This window comes from Podarcis melisellensis (genome assembly GCF_964234715.1).
Source record: "Podarcis melisellensis genome assembly, chromosome: 4".
Classification (NCBI taxonomy): domain Eukaryota; kingdom Metazoa; phylum Chordata; class Lepidosauria; order Squamata; family Lacertidae; genus Podarcis; species Podarcis melisellensis.
In genome coordinates, this window is record NC_138531.1 from 86,042,612 (window position 1) to 86,059,888 (window position 17,277).

A 17,277-nucleotide genomic window follows, 5' to 3' on the forward strand; every position below is an offset into this window, starting at 1 on the left:
GAGGGAATTTAAGGGATAACCTCTGAGATGAAACAGAAGGAGAGGGGATGAATTGATTCTGGGGAGAATTAATTGGGAGGCAGGGAAGGAGGCCAACAATTGTATGCGTGTGTCTTCTTATCTTTTTCCTTCTAAAATCCCCCCTTTTTCCTTTACAATTTTTAAAGCTGCTGGTTTTGTGATTCAGTTTGGTGGCACAGTAGGAGCAGTGAAGCTCTTAGTGCTGTCACCATCATTCTTTCTTCCCAGAGGGTGATGACAAGAATCCCACTGGAGCTGATGCTATAAAACTAAATTTTTTAAAAAGGGGGGTGGACCTATGCCTGAAAGCAGGTGAGGCTGACACCAATGTGAAATGGGCTAATCCACCAATCCCTAAACACGACTAACTTAAGTGCCATTAATATCAATGGGTCTGCTCTAAATATGGTTAAGTTTGGATCAAAATCATCACATTTAGCCTGGAGAAGAGGAGACTGAGAGGTGATATGATTACCACCTTTGAATATCTAAAGGGTTGTCACATGGAAGATGGAGCAAGCTTGTTTTCTCCTGCTCCAGAGGGTAGGACCCAAAACCAATGGCTTCAAGTTACAAGAAACGAGATTCCGACTAAACATCAGACAGAACTTTCTGAAAGTAAGAGCTGTTTGACAGTGGAATGGATTCCCACAAGAGGTGGTGGACTCTTCTTCGCAGGAGGTTTTTAAGCAGAAGTTGAATGGTCATTTGTCATGGATGCTTTAATTGAGATTCTTCTATCACAGGGGTTGGACTAAATGAGTCTCAGCATCCTTTCCAGTTCTACAATTCTACAACTCTATGAAGACCCCTATTTTCACTCACACAGGAAGGTCAGCCTTAGAAGAGTACACACACACACACATACAGGCTTATCCCTTTAGTCGATGAAAATGTTTTTAACTGATTGAACTAAGCAAGTAATCGATAAAACGTTTTAGCTCAGTTTCAAGTTTCTTAATTTCTATGTCGTTAAACACACACACACACACACACACACACACAAACTCTCACCTGTTTTCACTGTCTGCCAACCAAGTGAAAATGGACTCCGTGCTTGAAGATTGTAGGAGGTGATAGGACTGTGGTTGTCCGCCCCCGGTGTCCATGAAAGTGTTGCCGTGGTCTCCGTGATCTCCTCAACAATCACAATTCCTGGAGGCCCAGGTGGACCTGAAAGCAAGGAGATTGAATGTACTACTTTGAAATGCCTATCGCTAACCATGTAGGAGCACACCCACATTACACTTCGTTAATTAATCCAGATTACGAACATAAAAAAAGTCCTCCTGGATCAGGCAAGTGGCCCAACTAGTCCAACATCCTGTGTCCACAGCGATCAACCAGATGTTTGTGGGAAACTTTCGAAGAGGACTTGGGCACCACTGCAATCTCCCCTCTTGTGGTTTTCAGTGAACGCCATTGTCTCTCGAGACAGACAAATGCCAATAACGACTGCCCCCAATAGTGGATATGGAATACAGCCATTGTTGTTGTTGTGTTGTTGTTTAGTTGTTTAGTGTCCAACTCTTCGTGACCCCATAGACCAGAGCATGCCAGGCACTCCTGTCTTCCACTGCCTCCCACAGTTTGGTCAAACTCATGTTAGTAGCTTCGAGAACACTGTCCAACCATCTCATCCTCTGTCGTCCCCTTCTCATTGTGCCCTCCATCTTTAGCTAGTAGCTGTTAACTTCCTTGAATGTGTCTAATTCTCTATCAAAGCCATCCAAGATTCTGGCCATCACTATTGTTAAGGTATGCCAGTTATTGGGAATCAGAAATGTGGAGACAAAGTTGTCTCATCCATGAGGCAGACTGAGACAGTCACCTTGGGTGGTGGGATCCCAGAGGTGGTACCCTGAGGAGAAGCAGTGCTGGCTTGTGGAAACATCTCATCAAGTGCTCCACAACATCTTGCAGAGCTCTTGTGAGCTCTTGTGGGGCTCTTGAGAGATCTCACCAGAAGCCACCATTGCTGCCACTTCTCACTTTTCTGGTACAACTACAAGTGCTCTCCCTCCTCACTGCTGGAGAAGTGAGGAGAAGCAGCTGCAGCAGTGGTTTCTGGGATCTGGTGAAATCCCACAATCGAAAACTCAGGGCATTGTTGTTGTCCTTATTTTAATGGTGCTTGCTAATTATTATTTTTTGCAGTTCTAGCTGCAATCAACTTGTCTTGATCTGCAAGCAGAAAGTCACATAAGTGGCTGGATGCACTGGCACAGATCACGATGATTAACCCTTTATTATTAACTCTTTATACAAGTCTCTGTTAAGAAAACAAGAAAACAGCAGTACGTGATCCACCGTATCACAAAGGTTGAAGAAGAAACCCCCAAAGCGGGGGGGGGGGGCATTCTGATCTGTTGGGGAAGTTTGAATTAAGATGCTTCATTGATTCATTCCATAACATTTATAATCTGCTTGATTGTAAAAAACCTCAAAGTGGTTTTAGAAAAAGATAAAGCAATGAAAGGGAGAAAAATTCACAGCCGTACTTTAAACATAACACAAGTTAAAACACTAAAACAGATTAAAACTTTCTAAGCATCTGGGAAGGCTTGCCTAAACGAGAATGTTTTTAGCAGGCACAAAAATAAAATAAAATGGTTCACTTAAAAATGTGGACGAAGTGAAGTCCTCAAGTATGGCTGCCTGCATCCAGTGTAGCTGAGCTAGAATAGGGTCCATGGGCTTCCTGAAGTCTGTCCTTATCAAAAGTCTCAGCCTTCTACACTAGCTGAAGTTTCCAAAATGTCTTAAAAAGTAACTCCAGGTGAAGCATGTCGCTATAATCAATAGGAGAGTTTACCAAAGCATGAATGACTGAGGCTAAAGCCTTGACTGGAAGGAACAGTTACAACTGCTGCCACCTGGGACACCAGCAGCGACACATGATAAAAAATATATGATGTTTGCAGTTTTGAGCAATGTTCATGAAGGGAAGGAACTCCAGGCCACCTCGTAAATTAGGTTGCTTTTTTTTTAGTTAAAGCACCAACTACTCAGACAAGAAAGTCTCTTTGTTATGTGCCAGTAGGTTATCTCCAGAAGCAGCCGGCGGCTTTTATTTTTGCATCTCTGCATACGCTGTAATCTTGGTCATAATAGACAGCGCTGGACAGTTATGCAAGGTACAATTTTAGCCCCATAGAGAGACGAAAAGATTACACCTGTCAGGCTCTTGACAGTGAATTTGCTGGAACAATATTGAAATCTCCATGCGTTAGCGAGGGGAGGTGGAGAGAGCAGCAGCTTCCTTTAGAGTTCGCGCATTTAAGCAGAACAATCTGAAAGAGGTCGTGACTGGTTGTTATGGGAGCTCTGGGTGAGAGGGACAGGGACTGCGGTGACACAACCCATAATACAGTCAGCCACATGGAGTGCAGAGGATCACCTGGCAATGCCAATTTTGAGCTTGCGTCTAATGCTCCAGGAGCGGTGTTTGCAAAGCAAATAAAGGGAGCTTCCATTTTAGACAGGGCTCAAGCGATAAGGTACCTTTTAAGCAAACCTGATAAGCAAATGTGCCATCGCACAGTTCAGCCTTGAAAGAAAAGTGTGCTGAACAAGAACGAGAAACTGAAAGAGTCTGCCCAGAGCCATACGTGGATATTTGGGGATGGGGAACAAAATATTGGGGGGGCTGCCCCCCACCTGCGCTTCTTCGAAACTCCCTGCCCTTCTGCAGAGTGCCCCTTCACCTGTCATTTACAACTTGGGAACAGGCCTCTCCTTGCCCTCTTGCCAGTGTGGTGTAGTGGTTAAGAGCGGTAGACTCTTAATCTGGTGAACTGGGTTCGCTTCCCCGCTCCTCCACATGCAGCTGCTGGGTGACCTTGGGCCAGTCACACTTCTCTGAAGTCTCTCAGCCTCACTCACCTCACAGATTGTTTGTTGTGGTGGAGGAAGGGAAAGGAGATTGTTAGCTGCTTTGAGACCCCTTAAGGGGAGTGAAAGGCAGGATATCAAGTCCAAACTCCTCCTCCTCCCCTTCTTCTTCTTCTTCTTCTTCTTCTTCTCGTCCACTGTGCAAAAAGCTTCTACCCACCTCCTCCCCACCCCTTGCTAACTCTCCCGCTTGCTTCTCCTACCATTTCCTCGTTTTCATTTCACTTTTAATTTGTATGCCACCTTTCTCTATTACTCCACCACAAGGTGGTTTGCAGCAACAAGATATACAACAGAAAACACACACCTTACGACAATCTGATCCGATACAAAACGTCAGAATAAAACATAACTTTGAAATGGAATGATTTCTAAGGTCATATTCAATAATCTATTAGAATATGATAGTACACAATCAAGCTGTCTTTCCTACTGGCCGGCCGGCTGGCCTGCTTCTTCCCAGCTGCTCCGGATCAGACATGCTTGGAAATGTCACCGAAAGCTGGGAGGCAAGCAGGGGAAAGAGGGTGGTGCCTAGCTGGAGGAGAGGTGGCTGCCCAAGGGAGGGAGGGAGAAAGGTGCCAAAAATATTGGGGGAAGCGACTTCTAAAGTGGAAAGCAAAAGGAGCATTGTTCCCCCCCCCCAATTGATCTCTGGTGTCTCCAAATAGGAGCTCTGGAAGGCTGCTTTCAGGGATGGATCTAGATTAAGATTGAAATGTAATTGGATTAAATAAGATTTCAGAAGCAAAATTAAACGAATTTATCTTACCTTGAAATCTAGCACATGGGAGGCCATGTAAAAAGCATAACTGGCTTATCAGTTGGTTTATTTTGAATTCCAATTGTAATTTGGTAATGTCAGAATGTGACTTAAATTGGATATACAGTGGTACCTCGGGTTACAGACACTTCAGGTTACAGACTCCGCTAACCCAGAAATAGTACCTCAGGTTAAGAACTTTGCTTCAGGATGAGAACAGAAATCGTGCAGCAGTGGCTCGGCGGCAGCGGGAGGCCACATGAGTTAAAGTGGTGCTTCGGGTTAAGAACAGTTTCAGGATAAGAACTGACCTCTGGAATGAATTAAGTTCTTAACCCGAGGTACCACTGTATGTAATTGAAAATTAATAAAAAAATATTTATAAGAAAATAAAAAAATAGATTAGCCAATGGTCTGTCCAGGATAAGGCAGCTTCATATATTCCACCTATATATTCCATTGGAATTGAAATGAGAAACACTGATAAGCACTGCCAGTTATATTCTTTTTTTAAAAAACAGCCAAGTTGTATATGTGTGTGTGTGTTTTTACATCTCACTCTACATTCATGCCAACTGAAATACACAGGAAGCAGCTGAGAGGCTCAAATAAATAAAGCTGGCAGGCGTGAGTGCCATTAGGAATGGAAAATTTGCTTCGGGATCAGAACCAAGAATTGGACTAATCCATCGGTGACAGGGAGCGACATTCGATTGCCTCCTTGCGCTTGAGGCAAGCATCTTCTCTCACTGCCATAAACATCTCAAGTCTATGTGAATAGCGTGGTGTCATTATTTTTGCACCCCTGTTCCTGAAGAAGAAGGGAAAAAATTTCCCACAAAAATCAATTTGCACTAGGATTCAAAGAAGGGTAAACATAAGAAGCGGTGATGCCGAAACGGAAAACGAGTTTGGGAAACGCAGCTCAGTCTTTCACATGCTGTGAGGCAGTTTTGTTTGTTTGCTACGAAATGGTCTAGCAGAAAAGCAGGACGACTGAAAGGTTGCTGTATGATAGAGCTTTGGCTGCCAGTGTTCATTTTTTCATTCTTTTTCATTGTTAAGATTTTATTAAAATTTGGCAAATCAGGATTAAAATGGATTTTTTTTTACATAAATACAAAAAGAGGAAATAATTCCTCATATGTCACATAAGGTCAAGTAGAAGAAGATTTTTAAGGCTACCCTTAAAAAATGGTCTAAAAACTGCCAGTGTTTCAGAATATAGTAGACCATTTCTTATTAAGAAGAACACAGAAGTGTAAAAAGAAATTGAAATTGACAGGTTTACCCTCCCTAGTGATATTGCTTGCTTGTTATTTTGAGGATATATATATATATATATATATATATATATATATATATATATATATATATTTGCTTTCGTAGATTTTCACGGGTACAGGAATGCAGGTTTTGGTGTCCTCGGGTGTCTTCCCGTGTAAAAGTTGGGGTGTCTAGGCGACGTTTCGACGAGGTCTCACTCGTCATCTTCAGGCTGGTGCTTTCGGCTTCTTGTTACTGGAACAGAGCAGGATCTCAGTGTTTGAGTTCCTATAAATACTGTTGAGGGGGTGTGGTGTATAGCCTCCAATGTTCTGGGCAGAGAGGAAGTTCCCAGGCTAGTGTGCCTTTTCTTCTTTTGTTCCTTAATTACTTGAGGGATATCTTGAGTGATTTCTTGAGTGATATCCTGAGTACCACTTAGGTGGGTCATTAGGTGTGGATTAGTTGCTAAAGTCTTTGTGTCTTGACCTCTTGAACTTTGTGAAGAGTTTTTCTGAGAAGATGGCTGTACTGCACTTAGTTGTGCTCTGGCTTGGCTTCGTGTATAGGGGCGAGCTGTGGTTTTGTGGCCTGTGTCAGCCAGATCTGTGTAGGGATTGCAGGGGGGTGCAGCATCCGGAGGTGCCACCATGGTTTGGCTACTGGATGGTGTCTGTAATTTATCTGTGGAGAGGGTCTGGGTTTGGGTCTGGTGTGGTTGATTGGTGATGGCGTTCTGTGTGCCTCTGGATCTGGTGTCAGTTTTTGTGGGGAGGGCTAATTTCCAGATGTCTGGCAAGCGGGATGTGTCGTCACGCTTGTTCATGTTGTGAGGGTGTTTCTCTATCTCGATGGCTTCCATGATTATTCTCTTGTGGTGATGTTCCATGTTAAAGAGCAATTTGGAATCTGCAAAATTAATTTCGTGTCCTGTTTCTTTCATGTGTTGGAAAAGAGAGGAAGTTTTTTCTTCTTTTTTGACGGCATTCTTGTGTTCTGCGATACGTGCATTTATTCGTCTGTTTGTTTGTCCAATGTACGTGGCTGGGCAGACTTTGCAGGGTATTTCATAGACCCCTTGGTTTTCCAACTGGATTTTATCCTTGGGGTTTCTGAGGATATTGGCTATTTTTTGGTTGGTGCAAAAGGCTGTTTTGATATTGTGTTTATGGAGGATTTTGCTAATTTTATCTGTAGTGCCCTTGATATAAGGAAGGAGGGCCATGCCATTGTTTTCTTCTGTGTCTTGGTTTTTGAGGGGTGTTTCTTTTTGGATTAGCTTCGTAACCCTGTTTTGCTGGTATCCATTGGCAATTAGCACATTTGAGAGATTCTGTAACTCAGTTGTCAAGTGGTCTTTGTCAGCCAGGCGTTTGGTTCTGGAGATGAGAGTCTTGGCTACGGAGTTTATTTGTGCAGGGTGGTGGTGTGATTGTGCATGTAAGTAGCGGTTGGTGTGTGTTTTTTTCCGGTAGATAGTGTGTCCTAGGGAGCCATCAGGTTTTTTGTAGATTAGGACGTCAAGGAAGGGAAGTTGGTTGTTGGCTTCTATTTCCATAGTGAATTGTATTTTGGGGTGTAGGCTGTTGAGATGTGTGAGGAAGCTATCCAGTTTTTCCTTCCCGTGTGGCCAAATTACAAAGGTGTCGTCAACATATCTGAGCCAAAGTTTGGGTTTGTGTTCTGACTTGTCTAAAGCATTGGTTTCAAAGTGTTCCATGTACAGGTTTGCGATGACCGGTGAGAGGGGTGATCCCATAGGTGCTCCTTCTATCTGTTTGTATCTTTGTCCATTGTGGATGAAGTACGTGTTGGTTAGGCAGTGGTTGGTCAGGTCCAAGATGTATTCGGGGGGATTGTATTTGTTTTGAATGGCTGTCAAGGCTTCATTAATGGGCACTTGTGTGAAGAGAGATACAACATCGAAGCTCACAAGTAGGTCATTAGGATGTAGGTTTTGCTTCTTTATTGTTTCTATGAACTGGAAGGAGTTTGGAACGTGTGAAGAGATGGATTCTGCATAGGGCTGAAGTTGCTTGGCGAGAAATTTAGCGAGATTTTGTAGAGGTGAGCCTATGGAGCTGACTATTGGTCTGAGTGGTGTTCCTTCTTTGTGTATCTTGGGGAGGCCGTAGAGTTTGGGGCATCTGGATGATTTTTCTCTGGGGATGATTCTTAGCTGGATTTCTTCACTGATAGGAGAGGCTTTTATTTTGGATTTGGTGGTTTTTTCCAGATAGGTGGTGGGATCTGTTTTTATAGGTTGGTAGGTAGGATCTTGGAGTAGATTTGATAGTTTTGCTTGGTAGTCCGATGTGTTCATCACAACAGTGGCATTACCTTTGTCTGCTGGGAGAATGATTATGTTGTTGTCTTTCCTCAGGTTGGTGAGTGCTTTCTGTTCTTCTTTGTGTAAATTGCTTCTGGGTGGTTTGCTGGAGCAGAGGATGTTGGTGACTTCAAGTCTGATTTTATTGGCTTCATCTGGGTTGATTTTGGTTAGGCTAGCTTCGACTCCGCATATGATGTTTTCCGTGGGGATGCGTCTCGGGGCGACTGCAAAGTTGAAACCTTTGGAGAAACCAAAGTACTCTCCAAAGGTTTCAACTTTGCAGTCGCCCCGAGACGCATCCCCACGGAAAACATCATATGCGGAGTCGAAGCTAGCCTAACCAAAATCAACCCAGATGAAGCCAATAAAATCAGACTTGAAGTCACCAACATCCTCTGCTCCAGCAAACCACCCAGAAGCAATTTACACAAAGAAGAACAGAAAGCACTCACCAACCTGAGGAAAGACAACAACATAATCATTCTCCCAGCAGACAAAGGTAATGCCACTGTTGTGATGAACACATCGGACTACCAAGCAAAACTATCAAATCTACTCCAAGATCCTACCTACCAACCTATAAAAACAGATCCCACCACCTATCTGGAAAAAACCACCAAATCCAAAATAAAAGCCTCTCCTATCAGTGAAGAAATCCAGCTAAGAATCATCCCCAGAGAAAAATCATCCAGATGCCCCAAACTCTACGGCCTCCCCAAGATACACAAAGAAGGAACACCACTCAGACCAATAGTCAGCTCCATAGGCTCACCTCTACAAAATCTCGCTAAATTTCTCGCCAAGCAACTTCAGCCCTATGCAGAATCCATCTCTTCACACGTTCCAAACTCCTTCCAGTTCATAGAAACAATAAAGAAGCAAAACCTACATCCTAATGACCTACTTGTGAGCTTCGATGTTGTATCTCTCTTCACACAAGTGCCCATTAATGAAGCCTTGACAGCCATTCAAAACAAATACAATCCCCCCGAATACATCTTGGACCTGACCAACCACTGCCTAACCAACACGTACTTCATCCACAATGGACAAAGATACAAACAGATAGAAGGAGCACCTATGGGATCACCCCTCTCACCGGTCATCGCAAACCTGTACATGGAACACTTTGAAACCAATGCTTTAGACAAGTCAGAACACAAACCCAAACTTTGGCTCAGATATGTTGACGACACCTTTGTAATTTGGCCACACGGGAAGGAAAAACTGGATAGCTTCCTCACACATCTCAACAGCCTACACCCCAAAATACAATTCACTATGGAAATAGAAGCCAACAACCAACTTCCCTTCCTTGACGTCCTAATCTACAAAAAACCTGATGGCTCCCTAGGACACACTATCTACCGGAAAAAAACACACACCAACCGCTACTTACATGCACAATCACACCACCACCCTGCACAAATAAACTCCGTAGCCAAGACTCTCATCTCCAGAACCAAACGCCTGGCTGACAAAGACCACTTGACAACTGAGTTACAGAATCTCTCAAATGTGCTAATTGCCAATGGATACCAGCAAAACAGGGTTACGAAGCTAATCCAAAAAGAAACACCCCCCAAAAACCAAGACACAGAAGAAAACAATGGCATGGCCCTCCTTCCTTATATCAAGGGCACTACAGATAAAATTAGCAAAATCCTCCATAAACACAATATCAAAACAGCCTTTTGCACCAACCAAAAAATAGCCAATATCCTCAGAAACCCCAAGGATAAAATCCAGTTGGAAAACCAAGGGGTCTATGAAATACCCTGCAAAGTCTGCCCAGCCACGTACATTGGACAAACAAACAGACGAATAAATGCACGTATCGCAGAACACAAGAATGCCGTCAAAAAAGAAGAAAAAACTTCCTCTCTTTTCCAACACATGAAAGAAACAGGACACGAAATTAATTTTGCAGATTCCAAATTGCTCTTTAACATGGAACATCACCACAAGAGAATAATCATGGAAGCCATCGAGATAGAGAAACACCCTCACAACATGAACAAGCGTGACGACACATCCCGCTTGCCAGACATCTGGAAATTAGCCCTCCCCACAAAAACTGACACCAGATCCAGAGGCACACAGAACGCCATCACCAATCAACCACACCAGACCCAAACCCAGACCCTCTCCACAGATAAATTACAGACACCATCCAGTAGCCAAACCATGGTGGCACCTCCGGATGCTGCACCCCCCTGCAATCCCTACACAGATCTGGCTGACACAGGCCACAAAACCACAGCTCGCCCCTATACACGAAGCCAAGCCAGAGCACAACTAAGTGCAGTACAGCCATCTTCTCAGAAAAACTCTTCACAAAGTTCAAGAGGTCAAGACACAAAGACTTTAGCAACTAATCCACACCTAATGACCCACCTAAGTGGTACTCAGGATATCACTCAAGAAATCACTCAAGATATCCCTCAAGTAATTAAGGAACAAAAGAAGAAAAGGCACACTAGCCTGGGAACTTCCTCTCTGCCCAGAACATTGGAGGCTATACACCACACCCCCTCAACAGTATTTATAGGAACTCAAACACTGAGATCCTGCTCTGTTCCAGTAACAAGAAGCCGAAAGCACCAGCCTGAAGATGACGAGTGAGACCTCGTCGAAACGTCGCCTAGACACCCCAACTTTTACACGGGAAGACACCCGAGGACACCAAAACCTGCATATATATATATATATATATATATATATATATATATATATATATATATATTCTGCCTGTGCACAAGACTCCTAGTGGTCTCCAATCCGCTGCTGCCAAAATCTTCACTCTCTTAACTTCTTTTATGCTACAACACCTGATGTTCCCCAGGGTATCCATGGAGCTGATTGCACAGTTGAGGTAGTGCAGATTTAATAGATTTGATTTTTACAAAATTGGGGCTTTACTTTTTTTTTATGTTCAAGCAGATCCAAGGGCTTTTAAGGCCATGTGTTAGGAGTGCAAATATAAAATAAAGAAACGCTGGTAAGGCGAAGAAACTGCTATGCCTTAACAAACCCAGTTTGATAGGTGATACTGTCTGTGGCAGACTTTGACAGAGGCAATTTAACACTTGTGAAGCTGATATCATAATAGTTCCTTTGCTTCCACCTCCAGAACGGCAGAACATAATAAGCCCAGGATATACGAAATGGATTTATGTAGCACAGTCTGTCATAATTTTGACTTCAAATAGAGCGTTAATAGAGCATATGAATGTAGCAGTTCTAATACTCCCAATATTTCCTACATTCACATTCAGTACTTGAAGATAAACAAATAGCAAGCTCACTTCTGTTACGAAAGGTTAGAGAGAGAAAACAACATAGGGCTTTCATAGTTTTGGAAGTGTGATGCTAGATAGGGTTGCCAGAGTTTGGAGACCATTCACTGGGTGCCATGTTTAAACCTCAGGGCCATTAGATGATGACCTTTGAATTTTAGGATCTCAGAGTAAAGGGCAGGTAATCATCATCATCATCAACAACAACAACATCTTCGGTCTCAGAGTTTTGCAGTAGTATTCCTTTGAAACATTATACAGGGTGGCCCCAAAAGTAGATATACTGCTTTAGAATCCACTTCCTTTGTTCTTGACTCAAGTTCTCTGTCATCATTCGCAACATCAGTAAAGAAAAAACAATCATTTTATCTGACTCCACTATTCTTTCCAATGCCTGTCTGAAATTTAACAGCCACTTTGTCATGTGTCAGTTATGTCTACCCATACAATCTGTTGTGATGAATTCCATTGATTCCGCTGTATACCTACTTCTGTATACCCTGTATATATATTCTGAAAACAAAAATATTGCAGAAGATCTGAAACATTTTTTCACTGGAAATTTAGAGATTAGAAAAAGAACCCCCTCTAATGTGACCCCTGCAATAACTCTTCCCACCTTAATTTCACAATTTTTTTTCTTGGCCTTCACATTTCCAGTTTCATCTTTCTAATGCTAATCCCTGATATTTCCCTCTGCCAGCGTGTCAAAAATATTTCAAGCATGGTGATGTCGCAAGTCCAGAGCCAAAACACTACGGTCCGTTGCTCCACGTGTCTTTGACAAGCTGGAGACCTGGAAACCCTATGTGACCCAGAATTCTAAAGTATTCAAAGAGTGGGAACAGAGCTGATATTTCATTAATTGGTGGCGGAAAAGTATCAGGATGTTGGATCAAAAAACCTTGCAAGCTTTATCCAAGCGCATTAAGGTCAAAATCCAGAAATGATAGGTCGAGAAACATACCCTGTCCCCAATTCATCACTATGAATGAGGTGGCGCTGTCCCTCTGCCAGACCATTCCTGGCTCAGCTAATTTCCATTGGCAGGTCATAAAAAACCCTGCAGCCAACTTCAGTGTGGCCAAGTGTTCTGTCTCATCTCTCAGCCATAGGCGCTGACTCCATGGGGCCTGAGAGGGCCCGAGCCCCCTCAAAAATTCATTTGGGGGGGCTCTGCCCCCCCAATAATTTAAGAAAATTATTAGTTATATTATAATCACAAAATTATGTTGGTATTTTTTATTTTCCTTGTTTGACGATAGTTACCTTTTAAAATACATTCAGTAATGAGTTAAAACAAAGCCACTCCCGATCTAGAGAGGGGGTGGGGTTGCGGGCTCTCGACCCATCAACAATCTCGCGGGGCTGGCGGGGATGAGGAGAACCTTGTACACCATCTTGAGCATGGGTAGTCAAACGAAGGCCCATGGGCCGGATCAGGCCCAATTGCCTTCTGGATCCGGCCCACGGACAGTCCGGGAATCGCCGCGTGGATCGCCAGCACGCACGTTCTTTCCCTCTCCCTCCCTCTCCTTCTCACGGTTGAGCCTCCTCCCTCCCTCCACCTGGCTTCTCCCTGCCCTGCCTAGAGGAGGAAGGGGGCTGGGCTTTGTTGGTGCCAGTAGCAGCTGCGCTCGAGCGACCGCCATTTTAATCAGCCCCTCTCAGGAGCCCTTTCATGCGCCGCTCATCATCCTGCTGCCGCTGCCAGCCCCTACCGCTTGCAAGACACAGGTAGGCAGCTACTGGGCCTTGTGGTGCTCTTGCATTTTTTTTCTTCAGAATATAGTCCGGCCCCCCACAAGGTCTGAGGGACGGTGGACCAGCCCCTGCTGAAAAAGTTTGCTAACCCCTGATCTTGAGTTCCTTAGAAGATATATGTAATAAATCTAATGTTTCCAGTGTGGTTTGGCATGGTGTCCACTTACCCTGTTAGTCCGACAAGATTCCTGGAAACTAGAGGGAAGGTTGTTGAAGGTGGCCAATGGTCTTTCTTCCTTTTGAGTCTTTAATGTGCATGTTTATAGCTAGAACCTGCTTTTTGTAACCAAAAATCATTCCGAAGGATGAGCAATGTTTTTCAGAAGCCCTCTCCAAAAGAAAAGGTGAGATTATCAATATAATTGATCTCTACGTCTACCAGACATTTGAGTCTCCCGTGTGATCACCGAGACTATTAAAGTTATCCCCTCTGTCAGTTTTTATTTTGTTCGGCACCAGCCTTTGCAAACTCTGACCACGTGCTCCTTGTTTGCAGAGACAAAAATTGTGAAAGGGAAAATGTCACATAAATGATACATACAAGAGAGAAGGAACGAACCAAGCACAAGGCAAGAATGCCTTGAAATGCCTTTGCAGGATCATTTATGTTTATCGTGTCCTCAAACGCTGCTATTAGCATACTCACCCCTCACAAGAAGTTCTGCCTCATCTGATATACTGTCTGCTGTGGTCTGTACCCTGCAGCCATATCTCCCAGCATGCATCAGAAGAATGTTCCTGATCATTAAATCTGCAGAGGATGCTTGCTGGAAAGAGAGGAAAAAGCAATACAATAGCACCAGCTTAAAAAACATCACAAATCTTTCTTTGTAAAATGGAGGAACAGCTTTGACTGGGAACTTTGGAAGTCTTTATTCCAATCTCCAACTCACTACCTTAATGGTAGTAACCCTGCCCTCCAACAAACATGTTACAGACACCAGTGGTTAAGAGTGTTGGAGCAGGACCTAGAAGACTAGGGTTCAAATCTCCATTCAGACTTGAACTTCTTGGATCACCCTGGACCAGTCATGTGGCTGGTGAACCGAGGCTTAATCTTGTTTTTAAGTTGTATTTCAATCAATTTGCTTTAATATTGGGTGTTAGCCACCCTGAGCCCAGTCTTGGCTGAGGAGGGCGGGGTATAAATAAAATTTATTATTATCATTGCAAAATTCAGAGAAGTGCGAATTCCAAAGGAAGGCTTCGCTTCAGTTCTCGTATTGTTTCAGGAAATTCAGACTAGGCAAATTTGCCTTCAGCTGTGAACTGAACTGAATTCCTTCCCCATCTATATATGAGCCTGGGGGCTCAGAGAGTTGGAATGAGATAACAGGGAGGGAACTGACTGCTATATTTAGACTGGAGCTCTATTCACCTATCAGCCCGTGATTATGATTATTTATTATGATGTACATTTGAGTGGCATTATGAGAAAAGCCAGTTTTAATGCTGTGAACTGAGAATGCAGTAGCATTTTTCTGTACTTGTAAGCCAAGCTGCTGAGTTCGGCATCTTTCGATGCCCCATAAAAGAGTGCTGCTTAAAGCCAAGACAGGATAACTATGTCATTATCTGCTTCTTTAAAAAATTACAGAGTGGCAGATGATAAGCTTCTTAAATTGCAACCGGAGCTCTTAGAAACGTTGTGCTGTATTGACTCACAATAACACACTGTCCCTTTCAGCATTTAATAGGGAAAATTATGAGCTTGATGCTGGGGACTTTCTTACTGAATTACATCTTAATGTACACCGTACTTACAGTTTATCATTACCATCCATTGCAAAGAGGTTTTTGTGTGTGTTTTAAATGTACTTTATCTCTCTCTCTTTATTAGTTTGCAACTCTCTGATTCACTGTCTGGAATCCCTAGAAACCTGGTTACGGAAAATGATTTTAAAACAGCATAATGACCTGAAACTTCTCTTCCCCAGGCTAAACATGCCAGCTCTTTCAACCGTTCTTCATAGGACTTGGTGTCTAGGTTGTTCACCACCCTGCTAAACCCTTTCTGGACATTCTGCAGTTTGAGCATGCACTTCTTAAAATGTTGCTGATAGTGTCATGAATCATATTACACTAGAGTTGCAGGATCTTCACACCCATATTTAGAATAATGGTTTGTCTCTTTTTGGAGGGTCCTTGATAAAATGCATTTAAACCGAATTCTCTCACTTCCTCCTATCTCACATTTATTTTTATTTCTGCATTCTTTCTTGATAACAAAATGTACAAATAAAATTCACAATAATTCCGGTGCGCGCACGGGGGGGGGGGGGTGTACTTGCTTCACATTATCATTGCACTTGTTATTCTAACATATCAGAAAGAACACCCATTTCTCCATAAATTTATTAGGCTGATTTATTGGTAAAGGTAAAGGTAAATTGACCCAGGTCCAGTCGTGGCCGACTCTGGGGTTGTGGCACTCATCTCGCTTTACAACTTCCGGGTCATGTGGCCAGCATGACTAAGCTGCTTCTGGCAAACCAGAGCAGCGCACGGAAACGCCGTTTACCTTCCCGTCGGAGCGGTACCTATTTATCTACTTGCACTTTGACGTGCTTTTGAACTGCTAGGTTTGCAGGAGCAGGGACCAAGCAACGGGAGCTCACCCCGTTGCAGGGATTCGAACCGCCAACCTTCTGATCGGCAAGCCGTAGGCTCTGTGGTTTAACGCACAGTGATTCTGCTATAATAGATTTGATCATTTACACACCATAGATAGATGTTTGGAATCCATTTTAAAAAGTAGTAGACGAGCTTTTTCTTCAGTTATTTGCCATTATTACTTTTTACCATGGTAATCATTGTCGCTTCCAGATCACTTTCTATGACAACATATTTTATTTAATCAAACTTTAGGCTCCAAAGGGATACGGATTCGTAGCATTTCTGAAATAGCTTCAGACCTAGAATTTCAAATTTGTTGTATTTGAAGGCACTTTCAGAAAATATGTTAAAAGAAATGCTTTGGCTGTTCCACGTCTCTAATAATTATTATGTCCTTCTATCTTACATTTGTCAAGGTTGCAAGTTTGATCCCCCCATTGCAGGGCTTGGTATTTATACTCAGGGTCCCTTCAAACTCTACAATTCTGTGATTTTATGATTCTGTGATTTCCAGTTGCTTTCCCAAGGCGCTTCTTTTGCTTTGCTCCCCAAAATAGGCTACTTCACACAGTACTATTTCACGTACACAGTAGAACATAAGAGCATAACAAGTGCCCAGCTGGATCAAGCCAGTGTCCAACTAGCCCAGCAGCCTGTTTTTACAGTGGTCAACCAGATGCCTATGGGATGCTTGCAAGCAGGTGCTGAGTGCCAAACAGCACTCTTCCCACTTCTGATTCCCAGCACCTGATGTTCTGAGGCACACTCTGAACAGCAGTGACTTCATATCTGTACACTTGACTGCTCCAATGGAAAAGGTCTGTGCAAAACGGCCAATGACAGCCATACTTAACAGAAATTTCCTGATTGCAACAGCACTCCTTGCTCCATCCATCCCCCTGCCTGGGCTGGATCTAGACACATCAAAGAAGAGTTGCAGGAAAACGCGTTGTAAACTTTGTATGAGAAATCGCGTTGGCAAAAACGGAACTCCACAGCACCACCTGGTGTCACATTGTAATAATGTGCATAGGTAAAGGTAAAGGGACCCCTGACCATTAGGACCAGTCGTGGATGACTCTGGGGTTGCGGCACTCATCTCGCTTTATTGGCTGAGAGACATCTTCCGGGTCATGTGGCCAGCATGACTAAGCCGCTTCTGGTGAACCAGAGCAGCGCACGGAAACGGCGCTTACCTTCCCGCTGGAGCGGTACCTATTTATCTACTTGCACTTTGACATGCTTTTGAACTGCTAGGTTGGCAGGAGCAGAGACCGAGCAATGGGAGCTCACCCCGTCACGGGGACTCGAACCGCCGACCT

At 43.5% G+C, this 17,277-nt stretch overlaps 2 protein-coding genes across 4 annotated transcripts in view; one reads left to right on the forward strand and one right to left on the reverse strand.

The window, feature by feature from the left end:
* The window catches only part of CNTN5 (contactin 5), a 650,966-nt gene that overhangs the window by 42,594 nt on the left and 591,095 nt on the right, over nucleotides 1–17,277 (reverse strand). For all 3 annotated transcript variants that reach the window (XM_081909603.1, XM_081909601.1, XM_081909602.1), the window contains 2 exons: nucleotides 13,986–14,106; nucleotides 1,036–1,194 (listed from right to left, as the gene is read on the reverse strand). In XM_081909603.1, the coding sequence (XP_081765729.1) occupies nucleotides 1,036–1,194; nucleotides 13,986–14,106 (280 nt within the window). The remainder of the gene's footprint in view (nucleotides 1–1,035; nucleotides 1,195–13,985; nucleotides 14,107–17,277) is intronic.
* On the forward strand, nucleotides 6,366–10,931 carry LOC309369115 (uncharacterized protein). The gene is made up of 2 exons (XM_081909802.1): nucleotides 6,366–6,398; nucleotides 8,509–10,931. Exon 2 carries the CDS (start codon nucleotides 8,793–8,795, stop codon nucleotides 10,899–10,901), a length of 2,109 nt encoding a protein of 702 aa, XP_081765928.1. The 5' UTR covers nucleotides 6,366–6,398; nucleotides 8,509–8,792; the 3' UTR covers nucleotides 10,902–10,931.